The 23,065-nt window shown below is 31.8% G+C and overlaps 1 protein-coding gene across 1 annotated transcript in view; it reads right to left on the reverse strand.

The window, feature by feature from the left end:
- Positions 1 to 23,065, reverse strand: part of MYCBP2 (MYC binding protein 2, E3 ubiquitin protein ligase) — a 236,802-nt gene that overhangs the window by 148,656 nt on the left and 65,081 nt on the right. The window contains 6 exon segments of the mRNA XM_015590881.2: positions 4,001 to 4,082; positions 4,956 to 5,075; positions 11,393 to 11,500; positions 19,625 to 19,726; positions 20,070 to 20,215; positions 21,777 to 21,981. Coding sequence (XP_015446367.1) covers positions 4,001 to 4,082; positions 4,956 to 5,075; positions 11,393 to 11,500; positions 19,625 to 19,726; positions 20,070 to 20,215; positions 21,777 to 21,981 — 763 coding nt within the window.

Below are 23,065 nucleotides of genomic sequence, written 5' to 3' on the forward strand. Positions count from 1 at the left end.
TAACTTGGGCAGGACATAAAGTGAAAAGGGTGAAAGAGTAAAAAAGTAGAGGGCAAGAGGGAATGAAGTACTGATCAAGTCAAAGGCCAAGTAAAGCTAAGTAACAGATGAAATTGTTATCGGATCATGGGTTGTTTAAACTTAAGAATTCTAGTTGGAGGTATGCTAGATCCAGGATGGCTCCTGGGAACCACCACCATGAACGTGGAAGTAAAGGTGACTAGATATGAGAATGTCAGACAAGTATACTGCATGAGGCCATTTACATGGATACTTAAGTCACTCAAGTGAGACAAGACTCAGAGTGAGAAAATACTATAAAGCAGATATTAAATTTTCAAAGAATGAAAAGCAGTTACTGAAAGGGAGGTAATAAAAGGGGAGGAGAGCAGAATGGCATGCCTCAAAAGAGCAATATTGTTATTATTTTTATTTTGAGAATGGAGTAATAAGGCACAGTGAAGGTAAGTGGATCTCAAAGCTGAAGTACAGGGAATTTTGGCAAATGAACAATTGCCACTTCAAAAGTCTGTATGGTGAACTAATGCCCTCACAGAAATGTCCAATACAACTCAAACAAAGAATCAAAGAAGAAAGATCCATAAATGTTTACTTGTCTGCGGTTCACACAGCACTTCCACATAAAATGTATCACTGATTATCAAAATAACTCTATGGGTAGATCTGAACAGCTTAACGGATTCTCCCAAGAGTTGGTGACACGTCTTCTAATACAGTCTTTGAACTCTTTCCATGACACTAGTGAGCCCATTTATTAAATTATTTGGAAAACATAGGAAGAACAGGAAACAAAAATGTGTGTATACATGTGTGCATGCCAGGCACTTTACATAAACTATATTAATTCTTCAACAATATTTAAATTAAAGCTTAGTAAATTATGGTCACATAGTTGTAAGAGATGAAGCAAAGATTTAAACCCTGTCTTGTTCCAGACACAATGATGGTATAGCAGGATAGTATAGCAAGAAAAAGATGAAACTCAGAAACATAAGAATTAGCAAAAATCTATTGGAAAAAGGAGAATAAAAGCATTAAACTACATGGTCTCTTTCCCAACATCCAGGTTTAAGTGTATTGTAAATAGTAAAAGAATTTGAAATCTGGAAATTTAGGAGCATATTGAACAAAATAAACAGAAAGGAGGGTTGGTGGACTCATGTCACAAGTGAATGTGTAAAAGCCTTCAAACTTTTGACATTCACTTTTAAAAGCAGCAATAGTAATAACTAACCTTTATTACTGTGGGCTACGCCCTCTGTTAAGTAAATAACATGCAGCATCTCACCGAATTTTCACAACCACCCTTTGCGGGAAATATATTTACTCACATTTGATAGAGAAAGAAACTGAGACACAGGAAAGTTAAGTAACTTAGCCAGGGACATAGAGGTACCAAGTGATAGAATCAGGACCCAAACCAGAGACTGAACTCAGTCATCCTGGCAAGACAACACATTACATAAAGAGAATATCAATAACATTTTTCTATCTTTATCATCATGCACACTACAATATTTATCTCACACAAATCACACATCATTAATATGTGCTATACAATAAATTCCAGTTAAAAGCACTTGATTACTAGAAACTTTTAAAAAATACCCTCCAGCTATACACTTTATTTCAAGTAACTACCTATCAATGTTTTACTTTGTGGTAGTTAATATGCATGTTATACGGTCTTTGTTATTTCTGGGATTGTTCTTCCATCTAAGTGGTCGATTCCCTCTGAATTCGTAACATGGTTCATGACTCCTGTCTTCCAAGTCCCAATAGATCCAGACAAACAAGGTAACTTGAGTAGTTATAGCAGAAACGGTTTTAACTAATTTTGTTTAATCCATCAGGCATACTCAAAAGTCTTCTGGTTACAACTCGACCAATGGAACAGGAGTGAAAATTTACATGTTGGGAAATAACAACTTTAGGAAGTTAAAGCAAATCCCATCAGAATTTAATTGTCTTAAGAAACCCTAATATTTTATTTTCAACATTAAAAAATATCATATTTCATGAAAATGATCAATTCAAGCTATTAAACATACTCAGAAGATCGTTATCCAGCACTACCCTTGCTGTCTCCAATACCACCCCTCAACCTAAACACATTTCTCTCAGAAGTTCTAGATGTAGAATCCAGACGTGGTATTTCTGAAGTTCCGCAAGTAATTCCAGCGTGCGGCTAGGATTAAGAATCACTGGCCTTTATGATATAAATGGCATTATTCTATCCTTGCCACAGTAATGGAATGGTTTCAAAAAGTGAAAATACCGGATTTTATTTAACAATTAGAATAATTCATTTTATGTGAATAAGAAACCTTACAGGTCCAGTTAATTCTGGAAGATACCTTATGACGACAAAGGAGAATAAGGCAGAGTGAAAAGACAAAAGAAAGAAGGTTCTTATGGCAAACTGAATTAATGAAGCAAGTCCAGCCTGAACTGCCCTACATATCTCCAGACTTGATAGATAAGCCTTGTTTCAATGGTGGGCAGCCATACACATGGACTGCTCAGATCTTCAAGACAACCTGCTGCAGGGAGCAGAGTTGACTGAGCCTCAGATGCTGTTCCTCTGGGTCTGCGAGGCCATTCTTTCCCTGGGATGCCAACAGCCTGTGACTGAGCATGGTATAAAGGTATTACTACAGCCCATCCTGCCCTGTTTGGGACTCTCCCAAAGGCAACCTTGGCTTGAGGACACCCCACTGGCCTGGCTGAAACTTACTCAGAACTGCACTGGAATCCAGACTTTTCCTACTCCATCCTTCTTTCTTTTCACAGAGATCAGACCTATCTTGTGTCTGAAGGGTTTCCCTGCCAATTCCTGCTCTTTTCCCTTTTATTTTTCATACAAGTTTTCTCTCAATAAATCCTTTTCACATCTAATCTGTCTTATATTTTCTTGGAAGACCTGAACTAATAAAGATGGATTTTCTATACTTTTGACCAAAAGCACTCTCACTATATTAAACAGGACAGGTATTCAACTGCTGTAATAAAAGCTAAAGTAATAGAAATTTAAACAAGATAAAAGTTTATTTCTCTCTCAGGTAAGTGTCCAACTGCAAGGAGCTGACGTGGCAGTTTCATGATGTCAAGGACCCAGACTATTTGTACTTTGAAGCTCTGCCATTCTCAATACACAGTTTCCAACTTATGACCACTGTGATGACTTCTCCAGTTCCTGCCACTATGTATGGAGCCCAGGCAGCAAGGTAGGAAGGGAGAGGGGAAATGAAAGTATACTCCCCTTCCTTACAGTGTACCCCCTTCCTTACAGCATGATTCCAAAGCTGCACACATTTCTTTAGTTCACATGGCCTTATCTTGCTGCAATGGAGGCAAGAAAATGAAGTCTTTCGCTGCATGGTCATGTCACCAACTGAAACTCTACTACCAAATGAGCAAGGAAGAATGGATATTAGAGAATGTCTAGTAATCTCTACCACAATTAGTTCTTCACTATTCTAGCTAAATCAAAACAGTTTCTTTGAGAGATCATTATGTTTTGTTTGAAAATTATTCCACAGCTTCTATGACTTCATGTTAATTTTAGACCAAAATTTCAAAACAGACAACATCAAGGACTATGAATGAATCCACCACTGAATTTTTTAAAATGCATTTTGGGGATATTCTTTGTCTTTTCTATTGCTATGAACAACCTTTAAAAAGATAATAAGAATATATTAAGATTTTGTGATACTCATAACCACTCATATTTTAAATGTATAAAATGTAAATCAACTTTTCTCCTGAAATTACAAAATCATCTACGCCTTCAAAAGCACTCAACCAAAAAAATCAACAACTATCAATAATTTGCAGGCCACATTGGGTAAAACAGTAGTACAAATACTATTCTAAGCACAGAAATATATATATTTAGGGGGAAAAAAGATAAAAGAAAGGAAAAAAGTAGAAAAAAGAAAAAAAGAACCCAGTCTCTTCCAACAAGTTAGACTACCTGGAATTGACATCGCCATGTCCCAGCTGCCCATGTTGGCCATATCCAAATGTATAGACATCTCCATTTTCCATTAAAACCACTGAAACCAAAATACAGAGCTTTAATTTTTCTTATTATATGTATTTTATATTTCTATCACAGTCTACTAAAGGGAGTGTAATTTTTGCTCTTTAAAACTTATAGAGCAATTAAAAATAGAAAAGTGAAGCACAAATTTATATTTAATGAGAAATAAATATAATTTTAGTTCTATAAATGCCACTTAATTACATTAATATTAAATAAAACATTGGTTTTGGTCAAAAGTAAAATTTTTATAATAATGAGCAACTCCATATAAAATATTGTTCTCTCAAATCTAGGATAATTCTATAGATAGCAAAGAGATCTGAGCTCTGCACAACTATGTACATGAATGAAATGTCAAAACTTTAATATCGGTCAATGTTTTATCAAGTAAGGAAATATATTTAACATCAAAGAATTTAACATTTTTTATTTTCATAAAGGTTGAATACTACAACTTAAGCTATATAACCCAAATGCAATACTTTACTAAGAATTTAATTTTTTACATTAAAAAAATAAATTTGTTGATGCACATTTCTCATTGAACAGTAACAAAATGTGGGACCATTTATAAAAATCAAAGAATTCTGGAGTTCAAAGAGATTTCAGATATTATTTGATATTCAAGATTTTCCTGAAGTGAATTATAAGTCCATTAGAAGACAGACTAGAAGTCAGATCTCTAGACAAGTACTTATTCTATCATGCCACCGTTTTTAAAGGGATTTTGTAATAAATACAAAGCTTTTATAGAATTGAGAGATACTGCAGCACTATAGCTTTTAATACACAATTAACTAAACCACATTTATCTAAACTAAACAAATAAATGGTTTAGCACAATTGTAAAAATGCAGTTATACCCTAAAGTTCCAGCTGCTACCTGAATGGTGAAATCCACAGCTGACTTGTACTGCCCGGAGTTCACAGTCAAATCGCACAGAGCCTGGCGGATATGTTGTGATTTTGCTGGCATCCTTTTCTCCTCGTTCTCCACTTCCATCTGTAAGTGTTATAATTTGTAATTAAGTCATTATTCATCTTCGAAATAAAATTTTAAATAAGTTTACTATGGAAGAACAAAGAGAAAAATGTTAAAAGGAACAAGCAAGAAGAATCTGCAGCTGTTAGAAGTGATAGATCAAGAATCTACCTGCAAAGAAGCAATTTTGAAAGGATATAATACTACATACTTCTGTTTGCAAATATCACTAAATCAATAAAAACAGTGAAAATATCTGGTTATGAATAAAACCTATTAAGCTAATCAGTTATGTAATATAAACAGGTCATTAATAGAAACAAAATTCTAAGTGTAATAATTTATATGGGAAAATTTAGTTTGCACAAAAAAATAACTGCATGCAAAGTCATTTAACAATTATTTTAAACTTAGTGATATTGTTAGTACTAGTCATTTAAAAAAATTCCTACTTGGCTCACAAATGACTTAGACTTCCCAAACACATCTTAGAAAGGCTACCCTGTCCACCAGTATTGCTAAACTCAATGAAACTTTAAAAAATTTTAAAACACCAAGTAGCTTTATCCAATATATTGTAATTCAATGGATTAATCTCATTTATCTTCCATGTCCCACTTTGCCCCTCAGCCATTCTGCTTTGTGGTCTTCTGGTCTCTAACCACTAACTACTCTCAACCAAACTTTTCTTTTCTCACTCCTTCTTTCCTCCTTCCTTCTTATAATTTCCTCCCTTATGCTTGCCTTAGGCCTTCTCTGGTTTCTACATTTGGCTTTAAATATTCCGGCATTCTAGGAATAAAGTAAAAACGCACATTCCAGAATATAAAACCTTTATTTGGAATGTGCAAATAAAAGAGGCAATTAACTTTTCCTAATCTACAACTATACATCATTAGAATATGACCTCTAGATCATCAAGATTCAAATTCCTTGCACATGGAATAATATAAATCTAGAAGGAATTTCAAAGGTCAGCTAGTCCAAGTCACTCTCTTTTGGAGTAGCAACTCTATGTACGTGTGTACGATATGAAGATACACATGTAGATCTACAGACATACCTATTAATTCTGCATTTTCATTGCCCACTTTAGAATGATAAGCAGAATAACATCAAATTATTTCATGTTCACATTATCCTTTCTTTTTTATCTAATATTTCTAATCTTTAGTAACATCCAGGTAAGACAAAATTGGCCTAAATTATGACATAACTTTCTATAGCTAAATGACTATGGTTTTGAAAAGCTTTAAACTCCTTATAACACTAGGACAGTAAAACCTCACTAATTCGGAATAACGTGGAATGGGTTGTCCTATACGACTTATTGAAAAGGTCTTTATCATAGAACATTTAGGTAAAAATTCAATTTTAATACCTTTAAGCAGTACAGACTACAGATTAAAATAAATGCTACAATAAATAAAAGGTGGTTACCTACATTATAATTCAAAATAGGCCTATATTACATAAAAATGTACCATAAACATGAAAGTCCTTTAACATACAAGAATTAATTGCTGGACCCAGAGGTTGAAGGCACGTTGAAGGAATCCTTCATTTCTTGAGCCCTTGGTTTGAAAAGCTAGTGATTTTAGACAGGTTTCCCCTTATAAGTATGACCCTGAAAATTCAGAGGAAGAAATTATTTTGAATTTTTACTCAAAAAAGATCACAAATACTGCATCATAAATTCTGAATTAGTGAGAGGTTTTACTATAATAGGATAAAAATATGATTCCTCTTCTGCTAAATTATCTAATGTGGGTTTGCTAAATTAAAGCTGCAAGAATAAATGGGCTACAAAAAAAAAAACAACACACAAAAAAACCCAGAACATTTGGTTTCATTCCACCTAAAATGAAATATACTCTTAATTCAAAGACTCCTCATCTTAAAAGGCAGTGGAATGGTTAAATATAAACAAGGGCCTATACAGAAGAGAATAAGCAGCTTCCAAACACTGTACAAATAAGATGCCAGATGTACAGAAATTTCACAGCTTTATCTCAATTGGTAGAAATATCTAATTATTCAAACCAAATCTGGTTTAACATAGAAAACAAATGATGTTCATGATTTGGCCAGACTTAACTAAATTCAATATTACAAGTATCTTTCCATGTTATATAAATAGACTGATGCCTAGTTAGAATCTTTTATTTTTGAATTTGCCCTCTCTCTTGAGTTAAAGATTAAATATGGATACAAATCCCACAATAGAGATATAGCATCAGGGAAGGAGGAAAAAAAAAATGTCTAGTAATTTACTGATTAAAACCATGGTAATTAAAAGAACTGTAGCTATTAAAGGTAAAAATAACTAGAAACATTTGTTCAAGTTCATCGAAACAAACCTGTATCTATATAAAATAATTTCTCGATTATTATAAATGGTGAAAATATTATTATTACAAGTAAAAATAGGACTAAGGTTCTTAATCATTATCAGCAGCAGTGGCAGAATTTAAAAAAATATATATTCGTATCTGGTATTTGAAGACAATTAAAAATCAAGTACAACTCTAATAATTTAGAAATTTATAAAAGTCTATCAAAGAAAACAAGGTACCTCACAAATAGCCAAAAATTTGGTGTAAATTCCAAGAATTGGCAAGTGAAATTCGGGAAGATTAATTCTGCTCGAGCCTACTACTCAGTAAAGTGTTAATGAGCAGCAATAAAACTAACCTCAGATTTGTAGGAAAAATAATCTGAATATTCTTAAAATGGCCATGTAGATATGAACATATCTATATTTTCCCTAATATAAATATGTTCACACATATGTGATATTGAAACTATATAGGTATAAAGTTTGAGAGATAGTAAAATATTGTGTGTGTATATGTGTGTGTGTGTGTGTGTGTGTGTGTATACATATTTGTGTATACACAAAGAGGATTGGGTATTTAAAAAACTTAGCTTTCTAATTTTTATTTAAATCTACACTTTTTTGAGTAATCTTATGGTTGTGCATTTCACAAAAAGTATCACAGAACAGAGTGAGTACTTTAAGCAAAATCACTGAAATAAACAGCAAAGCAGTAGCAACTCAATTTGCTAAATACTTGCTCTGTGCTAAACACTGCAAATTTAAATAGCACAGTAGATAAGTGCTTTTGGGCACTAAAGCCCAACAGAGCTGGAATGGAATCCTGGCTCTACTATTAGAGAGTTGTATGACAACTGGACACTGGACTTTGTAAATCTTAGCCTTCTCAGCTATTAAAATAGCAATAATGGTACATTACCTCACAAGGTTCTTATGAAGATGAAGTGAAATAACAAGAAAAGTGCTCAATAAATAATCACTATTGTTGCTTTCTTTAATCAATAGGTATTGTTATTTAATTTTGCAGCTGTGAAAATCAAAGCTTAGAGGAATTAAGTAACCAGCCCAAAGGAATAAATGGTAGAGCAGTTTTGGAGTTTGATGGAAAATAAGACTCATGCATTTTACCACCACCAAATGTCTGACATCTTAAATCTTTTGTAAATATAAACTAATTACGCATTCAAGAAATCTCAAATTTTGTACTTTTAAAATGATTCTATAAGAGAAAGGAATTCAATTTGAAGAATTAAAGCCCGTATTCATAGAGGATTTCTATTTGCAAAGAATATATAAATGTATTTATAAACATCCACATCTATATCTTAATTTAATCCTCATATTTAAATCAGTTAGGAATTATCATTCTTATTTTTAAAATAAAAAACTAAAGTCAAAGAAATTAAGAAATTTATGAATGGCCACATAGTTCTAGTAAATGACAAATTTAGGATTAAAACTGAAGCGTAATTCTGAAGGCATAACATTTCCAACACACCACACCATTTCTAAACAGAAAACAGGTATCAGAATCACACAGATGTTTATCAGTGTACTTCTGGGTTTTCATATCAGTCACTTTAAGATAGATTTCAAGACTATCAGAGTAATTCAAATGTTCCTAATTAGTAATACTGTATTAAAATCTTTTTCTATGTAAGGCACCGAAAAGCTGAAACAAAATATTAACTCAGATTATCTGTTTGAAATATAGTCTCTGGTTACATTTTTAAAATAACTTACTATATCTTATATGAATTATATATTTATTGATTCAGCCTTAAGTACTCTATTTTGCCTCTTGTCAAAATTTGCCTGTATAGGATGTACTCCGTGACCTTCTCTGAATTTTCTCCAATCTCCCAGAAGCTCTCCAACTTTCCATCTTAGAGCTCACTCCTGTTAACAATAAATCCACAGTTCTTACCCTCCACACACCCCCATGAAAAAGGCACAATCTAGAAAATTTTAACTGTTTTCATCCTACAATTTTTACCACCAACATAAGTAAATGTAAGACATAACACAGCAATTAAAATAATGAATATCTCAGTGGAAGACAAATAGGGTAAGAAAAAAGAGAAAATATATATATATAGCAAAAAAAAATGTATTAAAAGACACTGTATGTAGCAACAGTAAAAAGCAGGGAATGGCAAAATGATTAAATGACAGGGACAGTGAATGTAAAGGGAGTAGGGAGAATTTGTGGGTCTACAGGAATTAGTAAGTGGTAAGTTAATACTCTGTATCAAATAGGGCACCATTACTTACACTTTAAATTTATATTTTGGTGGTAAAGAGATGAAATTGTTTCATTGAATAAAACCATACAATCTAATTTAAAAAAAACAAAAAACAAAAAAAAAACCCCTGTAATACTATAAAATAAGTCCTTCCAAACAGGTTGCTACAAATATTCAGAGTCTTGTTATAAAATTACCCTGTGGCAGACAAGGTAAAAGTGAGGCTAGTTATTGTTGAGTGATTTCTATTGCTAATCATTGTGACATTATAAAAAAGTTTGTAAGATTTGTCTCCATTTAGCATTTCATTTTAAAATTCTGAGGAAAAAAATAAAGATGTTTGTCTACAAGATATCGATATGAAGCCCAAAAAGGTTTAAACTCTCTCATGAAATGTATTTAACTTCAGGTAAAATATTGGAAAAAACTTCACTTTTATATAATTGGGGGGGAAAAAGACATTGAGAAAATCTAATCTAATAGTGGCATAGTAGAAAATATGAGATCAAAGATTCTGGCAATAATTAAAATAATTTACAGAGCATACCCAAAATATTGTTCCTCATATTTAAATATTTATGGTATTGTTAGAGCACTCAGTAAATAAAGCAATCATAAATTTTACTATGGTTAATCACATCAGATTTAAAATACTCTCAATTTTTAATTCTACAGAACATATCTTAAGTAGTACTCTATTTGTGTTTTTAGTAAAAATGGGTTTTTGTCTGTTTTGTTTGTGTTTTTGCTTTGAGTGGCAAACTGATAGAGACAAATAAAAATAAAGTTGATTGTAATATGTAGTATGTGAAAGTTTAATCATAAAATTAGTCAACAGTTTTATAGCAAAAAAACACAAAACGTTAGCTTAATTTGACTATGTGAAATATGTGTTTTTAAAACTTTCTGTTCTACTTGCTGGGATTTATCTTCGGCATTTGAGAAAATAGCAATTGTAACTTATACTGGTCAAAGAGCCGCTGTTCACATACCAGGATTCAAGGCAGAATTTATATGCAAATTTATAAATTCTCTGTATTAAATTATTTCCTGATCTTAGTTGATTCATAATCTATAAAGAAAATAAGTTTGATTTAAGAATATTTTTAATTAATGCATAACTCTAATGCCAGAAATAATTGTGCATAGATAGATTCCCAGTCATTCACAAACTTGTTGGACTTCTGACAGTTTCTGAGGACTAGGATAGGTCTCCATAACTCACTCTTTGCTTATACCTATATCATGATTGGAACCTCAAATATCGAACAATTCATGTGTGTTGTGTATAAAAACTTTGATATTAAAACAATGGAAAAATGCAATAGCAGTTGACTCATTATCACTTTATACACTGAATTTAGTAATCTTGTTAATTCTAAAGCAAATAAACAGCATTTAAAGAAAGTAAAATGCCAGATGGCAGTCATCTAAGAATAGATAATAAAGCATGAAAATAGAAAGCAATAATTACTTTTTCCACCTTCACTTAACATTATTAAATTTGAAAAGAAATGGAAAACAAAAAGATATACTGTAAAATGTCTTCTTAAAGTTAACAAAAAAGTGAAATAAACTTGATAGTCATTGACAAACAGTACAAGTTTTCAGCATGTTCTTTCTCCTCAGGCTATATAATAATGACAGAAGCAAAGTAGAAGAATTAGGGTTGTGCATTTTCCCAGAGACAAAATTCAAATGAGTGGAAGAAATTGGGAAAGTATCCCACCTAGTTGATAAGGAAGACCAAATACCTTTGTGCTTGTCCCGTTTATGCTTTAGCTGTGCTGGATGGGATCTGAGTCTGGCTAGAGCCTGTTCTCGATGGTTCATAAAAATAGGACCAGCAAATACAAGGGGGCCTGAGGAGAAACATTTTGTATGTGCATAGAAAAGCTCACAAAATGAAAACACTACAATGAACAAAAATAATTCAAACTAAAAAGCATGGAAATTTATTCTTTACTGTTTTGGACATCATACTTTTCTCCCGATAAACCCTCCACCCCCAACCACAACCTATTCACCATTCCACACACAAATTTTAATATCTTAAATATCTTTAATATCTTATAGTTTATATAGTCAGATTCTATTTTTTATACCTATAAAATTATCAGGTAGTTACTAATAGTCTCAAATAAATAATCGGAAAGTATAATTAGACTAAAATATTTTCTCTTACAAATTTTATTTTACAAATATTTTTAACACCATACATTCAAACTCATTAACCATTTATGAAAAACAAATACCTTACCTATTTTAATACCAAAAACCAATTAATTTTTTAAATTAATGATTAAATTTAAATAAGGTCTTCAAGATTTAATACCCATATCAGTCTTGCTACAAAACCAAGATAAATGTTATTAACTGCATTCTGTCATAGAGGCAAGAAAATAAGATGGCCAAAAACAAAACAAAAACAAAAATTACTGTGATCTGATACAACCACATATACACACACATATGTATATATAGAAAATCACTGTTTTATAAAGACAGAATTGTAGTTCTAGTTGATTTGATTTTCTAAAAATGATAAATCTAACTTTAAACACTTACACAAAATCAGAACAAGAATAAACAGCTTCCCATTTATGCTGAAAAGGGGACTCTAAACCCAGTAACATTTATGGAACATTAACCATCTCTCATAAAATCGTTTCTTTCTGAAGCTCCACTATGAATGTATATATACATACACAAATATATACTCACATAGATTACAGTTATTTCCACTTGCATAATATTCAAGGAAAAAAAATGTATGGCCAAATTAATTTCAATAACATTTAAAAACTGCTTTTTCCCATTATCATTTAGCTTGAAAAGAAACTTTAAATTATACCTTAAATTTTCAGGTATTTTCATATAGAACAGAACTATAGCTTCCTTGATTTTAATAACATCGAAAATGCCTGCAAATTCCAAAACACTCTAAATTTGATAATGAAGTTACCAGTAATTGAAAAGAAAATTGACAGTATATGAGCGCTAAATATTTTTAATTTGTGATTCCCTACAGATCTTCAGCTATAATTAATTTTTCTAACAATGGAACAAAATGGAACAAAATGAAACTGTTGTCCTGTTATAAAATCTAACAAATGTCAAATTAAATACCAAAGTACCCTTCATTAAACATTAAAAAATTGGTAGAAAAAGAATATTTTAATTATGTCTCTAGATATATACAAAAATACAAGGAGCACTAATTCTATTAAAATCCAAGAATAACATATTCTATTATTACTACAGATAGAAATGTGTTAATGTTAGAATTAAATATTATTTCCTAGCAATACAGTACCAATTATTTTTAAGCTAAGAATATATAAACCGAGCTCCATTTTTTAAAATGTAATAATGAGATATAATTTGAATATCAACAAAATATCTTATTTCTTCAACATGCATTAATTTTCAACTGATTTACTAAAGCAGATAATATAAATCACTCTAAAAAAACACCTTCCAACTACACAAAAGAATTGCAAATATTAAAATAACAATATTAAGTTGTATTACCATTTTCTTATCTCTGTGGTCTGCTTGGGATATTTCTTCCCATAAACACAGTACACCCATAATATTCATATTTATCTAACTTCTCAATAAATTCAATCTTATTAGTCTTTTGATATATAAATCTAGCAGGCCCATGGGCAATTACTCTTAAAAAGTATACCATCCGAGCTCAATTTAAATCACCATTTATAATACTAGGCTACCAGGTTCTAAAATACTCTGTATCTCATAGACTAAAATAATTTTTCTTACAAACATAATATAGTCATTCATTTATTTACCAAACATTTTTATTATTTTTAATGTAATAAGAACTAGGTATCATGGATATAATGACAAAGACACAGATCTCATTGGAATTCAGTCTAATAGAGAAGACAGAAATAAAAACAAAGAATAACAATATGTTGTGATAAACGTTATAAAGGAAATCAGTATACAGTATATTCTAAAGGATGAAAAGTGATCAAATGAATTTGATCAGAAAAATTTCAAAGAATGAGAAAAAGGTTGTCAAGAGAGGAGGAAAAGAAGAGAGGGCATTAAAGGTAAAAGGAATAGAATTTATAAAAGCGTGAGGATGTTAAACAACAATTTGTATATTCATTAAAAACACACAGAGCTAAAATGGATGGAATATAGGGTTACAAAGCAGAAAGTGGTGGGAAATGAGTTTGGAGATGTATACAAAAAACAAGTAAGTAAAATCTTTCTATACCATGAAACTTCATTGTAGAGGTGATGAGAAGTCTGTGAAATGTTTTCAATTAGTCAACAAAGACATATTAAGTACTGACCAATTTCAGGCACCAGGCTCGGTCCTTGGATAAACAAGCCACCATCTTTGCTTCAAGAAGCTCACAGTCTACTGGGGGTAGGAAGAATTTACACACATCTCAATAAGAAATTACGACAGTGTGCTATGATAAAATTAAGCACACTGGAGGGACAGCTAGCAAGCCTTGAGGATGGGAAAGTAAGAAATTTCATCATACAAAAATAGGAAAAAAACACACAAGCTGAGACCTAATAAAAAAGGTATGGAGTACTATGAAGTTTCAGAGATATAGGAAAAAAATGTTTAGAGACAGGGAATAGGAAGAAGAGTAATAAAGAGATGAAGCTGCAGAGATAAAATGTGGAATTCACTCTGAGAACTATGAATAGTTTTTTGGTTTTAAACAGAAGAGTGCTTTTAGAAAAAAAACATTCTGCATTTCAGAAAAACTATTCTGGATAGAAAGTGGACAATAGCTTAGAAGAAGATAAAATTGAGGGTAAGACCATTTATAGGATCATTTTTGCTGTAATTCAGACAAAGAACAGAAGTGGACTGAGCTAAGGGAAGGAACAACAGTGGCATTCTAAAGAAGTAGACAATTCAAAAGCTTTAATAATTTTTTTTTAATAGAATTAAGAAAGCACAATTACCATAACTTGTTGGTTTATTTGGTTTAGTGGGAGGAGGAGTGAATGAAACAGGAGAGTGAAAGAAAAGATTTAGATATTCAAAAGCTTCCTCATTCACGTGTAGACAATAGGTTTTTCAGAGAACATCCACAGGCAGGTAGGCGGAAAGGGGTGACTGGAAAAAGTGGCAGTGTGAAATAGGACAAGCTTTTCAGAAGAGTTATTGGTGATACATTTCAAAAATCTAAAAATTATTAGTATGCTTTGGCCCAGTAATTGTACATCAAGAAATCTATCCTAAGGAAAACTCTGAAATATATATATTTTTATTTTCAGATCAAAGGTGTTACTATAACCTTACTGTAACAAAAATTAAAAATCCAAATTGGAGCCTAATGAATAACTATGATATATCCATTCAATGGAATATTTGGCCACTAAAATGAGCTTTATGAAAAATTTTACACAGAAAATGCTTTTGTGTTATTTAAATTAGAAAAGAGATAACACTACTAATTGTTTTGCAAAAATGCCACCCTCATACATTAGTCTGGAGAAGATAAATTCCTATAATATTTTAAAAACAATTTAAAATATCTATTAAAATTTAAAACAAACATTCTCTGGCCCAGATATTTTATTTCTGGGAATCTCTACCAAATAAATAAAAACTCCAATACATATGGCTTCAAGTTTAAGAATATTTATTATATCAAAACCCACAAAACCCTGAAAATAACCGAATGCCCATCAACGAAATAACAGTTGAATAAACTGTAGTACAGCCATATTATGATATGTTAGGTAGCTATTAAATAGAATATAGCAGATCCATATTGACTGACCTAGTGTATGTTCTTCATGTTGTATTGTAAAATGAGAAAAAGATGTTATAAAGCATTGTAATATATAATGCCACTTTGTAAAATAAACATATGACTATACTTTCACACGTGTAGATATCTGCACATGATTACATTATAATGGATTAAGACATGGAAGTATACCCATTGGACTAGACCTCATTTGCCTGGTAGAGGAAAATGTGAAGGCAAGGGAAAAAACACAAGCAAAATATAAAAATGTATATACTGTAACATTAAACAAATATAGAAAACATAAAATTCAGTCAGTGATATAATTGGCATAGTTAAATTCCAAGGTAAAGTATCCCCAGTAAAAGTTAAGAAGTCAGGATTTGAACCAGAGTCTAACTTCAGAGCCCATGCTCTTAACCACCATGCTATACAGCTACACTAACCATATAACTTATTATCCAAAAGAGATTCTGAGGGAACTATTAAGAAATATGCCCAAACAGCAGGCATAAAATAGGACTGTCCCAGACAAACCAAAACAAAAGGTCACTGCATCTACAGCTAACTATTATAAAACTTTGATTTGACATTTAGAGTGAAAAGAAAGAAGGAAAAGTAGCCAACATTATTTGAGCTTAGTTTTCCTTATAATAAAGAGCCAAGAAGGAATACAAAGATAAGATCATTGATACCATCTGATGACTTGAGAGTTATACTGAAAAATTCTATTTCACTTATAAACTTAATACAAGTCTCACAGAATTTATACATTGATCAATCCTGTGTAATCTAAAAAACAAATTAAAGTTATCACAAACGTCATTGAAATAAAATCTGTAAATGAATACTACTGTTACCTAAGAACATATATTTAAGAAAAATATGCAGAAGATTAATATCATATTTAAAGACAAAGTTCCAAATTTATCAAAAAACAGTAATAAGACTGCTTTTAGGGGTTTCAACGCATTCCATTATAGAGACTTTGTGTCATAAACAGCAACTAAATGACATGAATCGGCCCTAAGGCTGACTGAGTAAATCTTTAATGCGAGAGTGAGATCCTAAATTCTGATCAACTCTAAAACAACACAAACTTGGTAAAGAAGATGAGATAGCTAAATCAAGTAAAATAATTTAACATAACATAATCGTGAAGTTCTGAAATTTCATCATAAGTAAAAGCCAAATTACTAATGAGCATAATTACTAACATATTACTAAACTGTTAGTATCTAAAAAGTAACAAGCATACGCCAAGAAAAAAAAAAGACAAGAATGTGTGGCAGTTGGAACACTAAAAATATATCTGTTCCTCATGGTGACAAAACAAGACTAACAATCCTCTCTAGCACAGTGCCAAACAAGAGCCCTATGACACTGAGCATGGGACTCAAATCTGTATCCAGGACCCTCAGGCAGAAATGCTGCTTCACTAGACCCACTTGATTCTGATGGTAGCAGTCCATGGAACACACTGTGAACAATACTGCCCTAGAGCAGTGGTTCTCACACTTCAGCACCGTAAGAATACCTGGTGGGCTTGTTCAAACAGTTTGCTAGGCCTCATTCCCCAGTTTCTGATTCAGTAAATCTGGGGTGGAGCCTGAGAACAGGCAATTGTAACAAGTGCCCAAGTGATGCTGGTCCCTTTGAGACCACTTTGAAAACAAACCACTGTCTAAAAATAATGAAAAGTATAGTACCTGAAAGGGATTCCTCCATCCAATTAAAATATGTGTATTTTTTAAAACACAAAGGTAAAATGTAAGTGTCTCTGAACCAATCTATATTTTTAAATAAACAATGGCTTCGGTTTTAAAACATAACTCTTATTTTGTTTATAAAGTAATGTGCATATACTGAAGAGTATTTAGAAAAAAAAATTGTAAAGAACAACTCATTTCTCAAGAAAAATCACTATTATCATTTTGGTATTTATCATTCCAGTTTATTCCCCTATCCAATTGTGTACATTTTGTTTTCTTATAAAAACTTGTTTTCTTATAAAATTGCTCATAACAAAATGCTGAGGCGCAAAATAAAGATTATAAAAGTATCGTATCGTGGTATTGTTTTATAGTAAAACAATTTTCCAAAGTCATTGAATAAGAATCTGAAGCTTGACTTTTAAAAATTGATATAATTAGAATTCTTGTTTAAAAGTATTTGTACAAAATAAACTTTGTAAGTAGGCTTCCCTTTGCACAGTACCGCGTTAACTGAAACTCATGCATATTGGAACTATGTCCTCACTGCATGATTCCACAGTAACCCTAGTGACTGTGCAAAGCGAGGACATGGTTCTAATATGCCCAAATTTCAGTACCATGAAAAAATTAAGGTCCATAATGAAGATTCTAACCCATCAAGAAAAGATGTATTTACTACACATTCTGTTTTAACATAAATGAAAGAGGATGATGATATGTGTCAGAAAGCTCAACCAAAATATAAGACAATTTTTGGGCACCAATAATCAGAATAAATTTTTCAGTATATTGACTGCATATGAAATTAATTTGTCACAAAATATACACCAACTGCCTGGAACCTAAGACTGTGTTTATAAGGTCAGATATAATTTCTATAAATATTTAAATAAATTTTTTAACCTTAAAAGGTTAGAGTTTATGTTTTAAAGGTCTATGACACATTTTAAAATAAATGGATAAAGAATATTCTGCAATCACAAAGTTTTGTTGAATAACAAAATGCATAATCAATGTCCTTTTACTTCTGATATGCAGAAATATATTATGGCTAGAGAAGAACAGCTTTTTATAGAAAAAGAAAAAAATTAACAAAGTATAGAGTATTAGACAAGTGATTATATGTCATCATAAGGATTTGCTATATACTTTGGCTGAAACATAAGAAACTGCTGAGTTTGGTAGGTCAATTCATATGATTCAACCTAGTATTTTCGAAAAAAAGGAAAAAACAGGTACTAAAAAGGTACACTGATAATTAACTTTAGGCAAATCATATAATTAACATAAAGGAATTATCACTCAATTACCATATGTCTTAAATAACCAGAACTTAAAATTTACCCTATTTTCTACTTAACATTTAATGTCTATTTCCCCATATATTTATACATTATTTTCATTAAAATAACCTTTAAAGGCAATAAGTTCATGTAAACAAAGCCAAACTAACTGCAAATATTCACTGTATCAATTCATCAACACTGTTTATTAGTAAAGAACAATCCTCAAGTTCCAAACGTGTTTTATAAATTAAATAAAAACAGAATTTACCATGTGTGCTATATATTTTACTACTTATCTTATTTTACATTAAAAAAAAAAAGATGCCTAGAAAAAATTGTAATGATGGTTAAATGGGTAATAGGTTCTATCTCATGCATCAAGCATCATGTCATTTCTAATAAGAATTTAAAATATACAATATCGGAAAATATTTCTAATCAAGATTTTCTCTAGCAGAAGAATAAAATCACAGACCTCTGCCTTAATCCTACAACGAAGATTCTATTGGGCAAAAATAGACGTATTACTAAATATAAGTATTACTAAAAATTACTAAAAATGCTTATATTTATCTCTGCTTGTTGGATAGATACTAAATACCTATTAAAACCACCATTAAATGTATTTTTAGGATGAGAAATGATCATTAACAATGAAGAAAAGATAAATAGTAAATCTACCTTTGCAATTAAAACCTGCAAACTCTCCAACTTACCATTCTTGTATATAACCAGAATAAGCTTTTTCAAAAAAAAAAAAGACACATAAAAGCATAATTATGCACTGGATTATAACAAAGAGTGGTAGGACTACGCCCAAATGATAATGATTATAAATGACTAAGAAAACAAAATACAATACTATGCTAAACTAATTTGTTTATGGTTACAAAGATGAATACAAAATCTGGGTGAAGAATAAATTCTTAGAATTCATGTTTTTTAAAAAAGTTGCTATCTCTAATAATTTTTTTGCGCCTGGCAAGTGGCACAAAAATTCTTAATATGGTTGACTTATGTGATAAATACCCTATTGAATTAAATGTATGTTATCAGCACAATCATAAATACTCTGAATATTTTCACATTATTTTCATGAGTTACTAGAATATTACTAACTTTAATTTCTATTTCTTACCAAATCAGCCTATTCTGTAAACTTTTCAGAGGTCTCAGTATAGGGTAATAAAAGGGATTTTCATATACTTTCTGCGGCTACCTCTTACCTCTTCCTTCTTCTAATCTGTGTCGCCTGATTACTCGCTGCCGTTTCTCTTCTTGTCGTAACTGAAGGTGTTCTTCAATGTTAACCCCAGGTACTGGGACAGCTGGATGATTGACAAAATAATATATACAGATACGTGTGTGTGTGTCTGTGTGTGCACCACACACATACATGTGTATATACACATATATAATAGATATAAGAGAACTATATGATATTCAAGAAAGTAAAAGTTAACAAAAATACTGTCTAAAACACAAATTATTTTTACAGCAATAATCTTAGCTAAAAAGAAAAAAATCTCATTCCTTAATTAATGACATACTATCAGTTACCATACAAGCAGTATTGCATAATTAACTATTAATTTAATTTTCTAACATATATCTAATAGAAATTGTTTAAACTATCCAAATTACCGAGTTTAGTAGAATCAAGCAAATTACCTAACAGAAGATCTAAAGGTATCATCTCTTTCACCGCATCAAGAATTCCTCTTTGTCTTGCCTCTTGGCCATCCAACTCTCTTGCACAAGCCTTGCAACATCCACACACAGCACAGCCGGATTCTCCAGAACCACAACCACAGATCCTAAAATAAAAAAAAGAGAAAAGAATTAACTGAAATCCTTCTACTCTTGCCTTAAAACTCTTTTCTATAACATCTTTTCTGCATCTCTGAGATTAAGTTAAATGAAATCAGGATCAAGATGTGTCGATTTTTAAGAAAAGGTATGAACAGATGAATAACTGAAAACAAAAGTTTATTAAGCATCTCAGAGGCATAGTTGGTATATTTCTACAGAAGGTAACTTATTCTTCAAATATCTTCAAAGATTCTATTAACAAATATTTTCAAAGTGAAGCACCAGTAGCTTTACTAGTAAGTGGTCTGGATGATGTGACTGATAAACGAACAAGCAACCAGACATTTCTATCTACCAGATAAGTGAAGGGAGGTGTGAGCAGCCTTCAATGAATGAGCCCAGCTTGTCAGCTTCTTACATTATGACTCCTTTCTCCTTCCTCTCCTTTATATGCTATCATCTCCCATTTGCTCCTTTCACTACATCTAACCTGTTATTTTTCGTCTTTGTCCTTTTCATATCAGTTGTGAAATAAGAGTATGGCATTTGATTACAACATAAAGAAGACAAGAACACTACCAGAAGTTGGTAAGAGGATCAGTGAACAACTATCTTAGCCAGACATTTTATAGATATAGAAATTGTAGCTTTAACATTATTCGCTGAATCAGTCTTTAAAAACTTTTGACAGCTTTGTTGAGCTTCCAGTTATCCACATTTGCAGAAGTAAAAGATGAAAGGTCTACCTGGCAGCAGTTTTGAAAGACAGCAAGGTGCCCTGTGAAATTCTTGGCTCTTAAATGCAAGCATTACTGACAGTTTGGAGGGTCACTGACTACAACAGTAAAAACTGACATAATTAATACGCCCTGCTAATTATCTGTAGGCACTATTTAGAAAATAATGTTTAATTCTAAATTTAACTTAAGCTATATAGTCACAACTTTATAATACCTGAAGTCATTTTTAATAGTGCTTAGTGTCCTGGCACATATTCTTATGCTGACTTTATTCATATATTCATTTCTGCTTCATTAATAAAGAAATTATTGGACTTGGGTAATATCCATTTAGAGCAATAAATAATTATTGGAAACTGACAGCAAATTAGTATAAAAAGAATAATTTCAGGAAGAACCAGAGAATTATAAATTTATTTATGACATTTATCATTTGCTTAAGTTCTGAGATTGGGGACACTTAATTTTAATGGAAATAGCCTGAGAGGGATCCAGGAAGATAAATTTTAACTTTTTTGTAGAAGAAATATTATCCTTTGATAAAGAGAGTCAAAATATTTTTACATAGGCTAAAAATGCAAATAAAATATATTATTTAAAAATCCTAATATTTCAATAGCCTAAAAGGTCTGTTATATATGATCTATTTCACTGTTAGGCCTAGTGTAAACCAGGGAATATACTCATAGGAGATTCAGAAATTATCTGAGAAGAAGTACCTGACTACTAAAAAGTTGTCAATATGCCTTTAAGACACAACATAGTAGAATACTCTGGAATATTTTCTACAAATATTTTATTTCCTCAGTATCGATCATTTTCTTACCCTCCAGGAACTCTGTCTGGACGCCCACTACTGACGCAGCTGGCTCCATAACCCGTACAGTCTCCACAGACAGTGCACACCATGCACTGCTCTAGCTTCCATTTATGCATGCCTGGAGGACACATCATGGACTTCTCATCTTTTTCATCTAGTTCTTCTTCCAGGTCTTCATCCATTGCTGTGGCCATATTTTCAACTCCAAATCCTATTTGATGGATCAATTTATAATTTTTATGTAGATTACTTCCCATGTCTAAAAAACTGATAATTATATTTCCCAATTAAAAATGTGTTAATCCAAGTGAATATGCAAAGGAATGCTAGAATTTAAAAGCAACAAAAATAAAATTTAGGGACCATTAATAAATGCTCTATTTCCATTCTGCAAAAAGAACCAAGGGCAGAAGGAATATCTCTTAGTTATAATTTTCTGTCAATCACACTTTTATTTTTTTCTGATTTTAGTATCTCTTTTCCATCTTCACAGCCAACACTTTTGTTCAACAGACCGAAGTCCCCTAACCACACTCTAAGCCAAGAGTCCCTCCACTCCAGAACATCCTCCCACTGCTAGCGATCAGCTACTTAAAACATACTTGATCCTATGACTTGACAATTTACAAAGCTCCAATGTCTTTCCAAGGTTTTTAAAAGAACAAAACTCCTCAGCAAGATACAGTCACACAATGGCTTCCAATTTTTTCCAATCTCATTTCTTCCATGCAAACTACACTCTACCTGAACCTAAATATCCTCTGCTTTCTAAACATCCTGTGTCCTTTCACATGTTCCGGGCCTTTGGTCATTCTGCTCCATCTGCATGATTCTACCTCATTTACCAGATGCCTTTCTCTACCTCATCTACCAGAGAAACTCCTTTTCAGCCTTCAACAACTCAGCTTAGAAGTCATTTCCTATGAAAGCACTTACCACTTCTTCCAGAGTCACTACTTTCTTAAAACCTGTTTACACCTCGATTATTACTTATTTTTGTTATAATTCCTTCAACCTTTTTTTTTTTTTAATTATGATTGAACACCTACTATGCCCCAGATATTTCACCTTAAGGCAGAGTCAGCAAAATTTTTCGTAAAGGGCCATACTGTTAATAATCTAGGCTTTGTGGACCACATAAGTCTCTGTCACATTTTTAAAAACAACACTTTACAAGTGTAAAATCCATTCTTACCTTGGAGGGCCATACAGAAACAGGCCACTGAGCAGATATGGCATCAGGTTATGGTTTGTAGACATCTGCTCTAAGAACTGAGGACTATGATAATGAGCTA

Source organism: Pteropus alecto, unplaced genomic scaffold (genome assembly GCF_000325575.1).
Source record: "Pteropus alecto unplaced genomic scaffold, ASM32557v1 scaffold72, whole genome shotgun sequence".
NCBI lineage: Eukaryota > Metazoa > Chordata > Mammalia > Chiroptera > Pteropodidae > Pteropus > Pteropus alecto.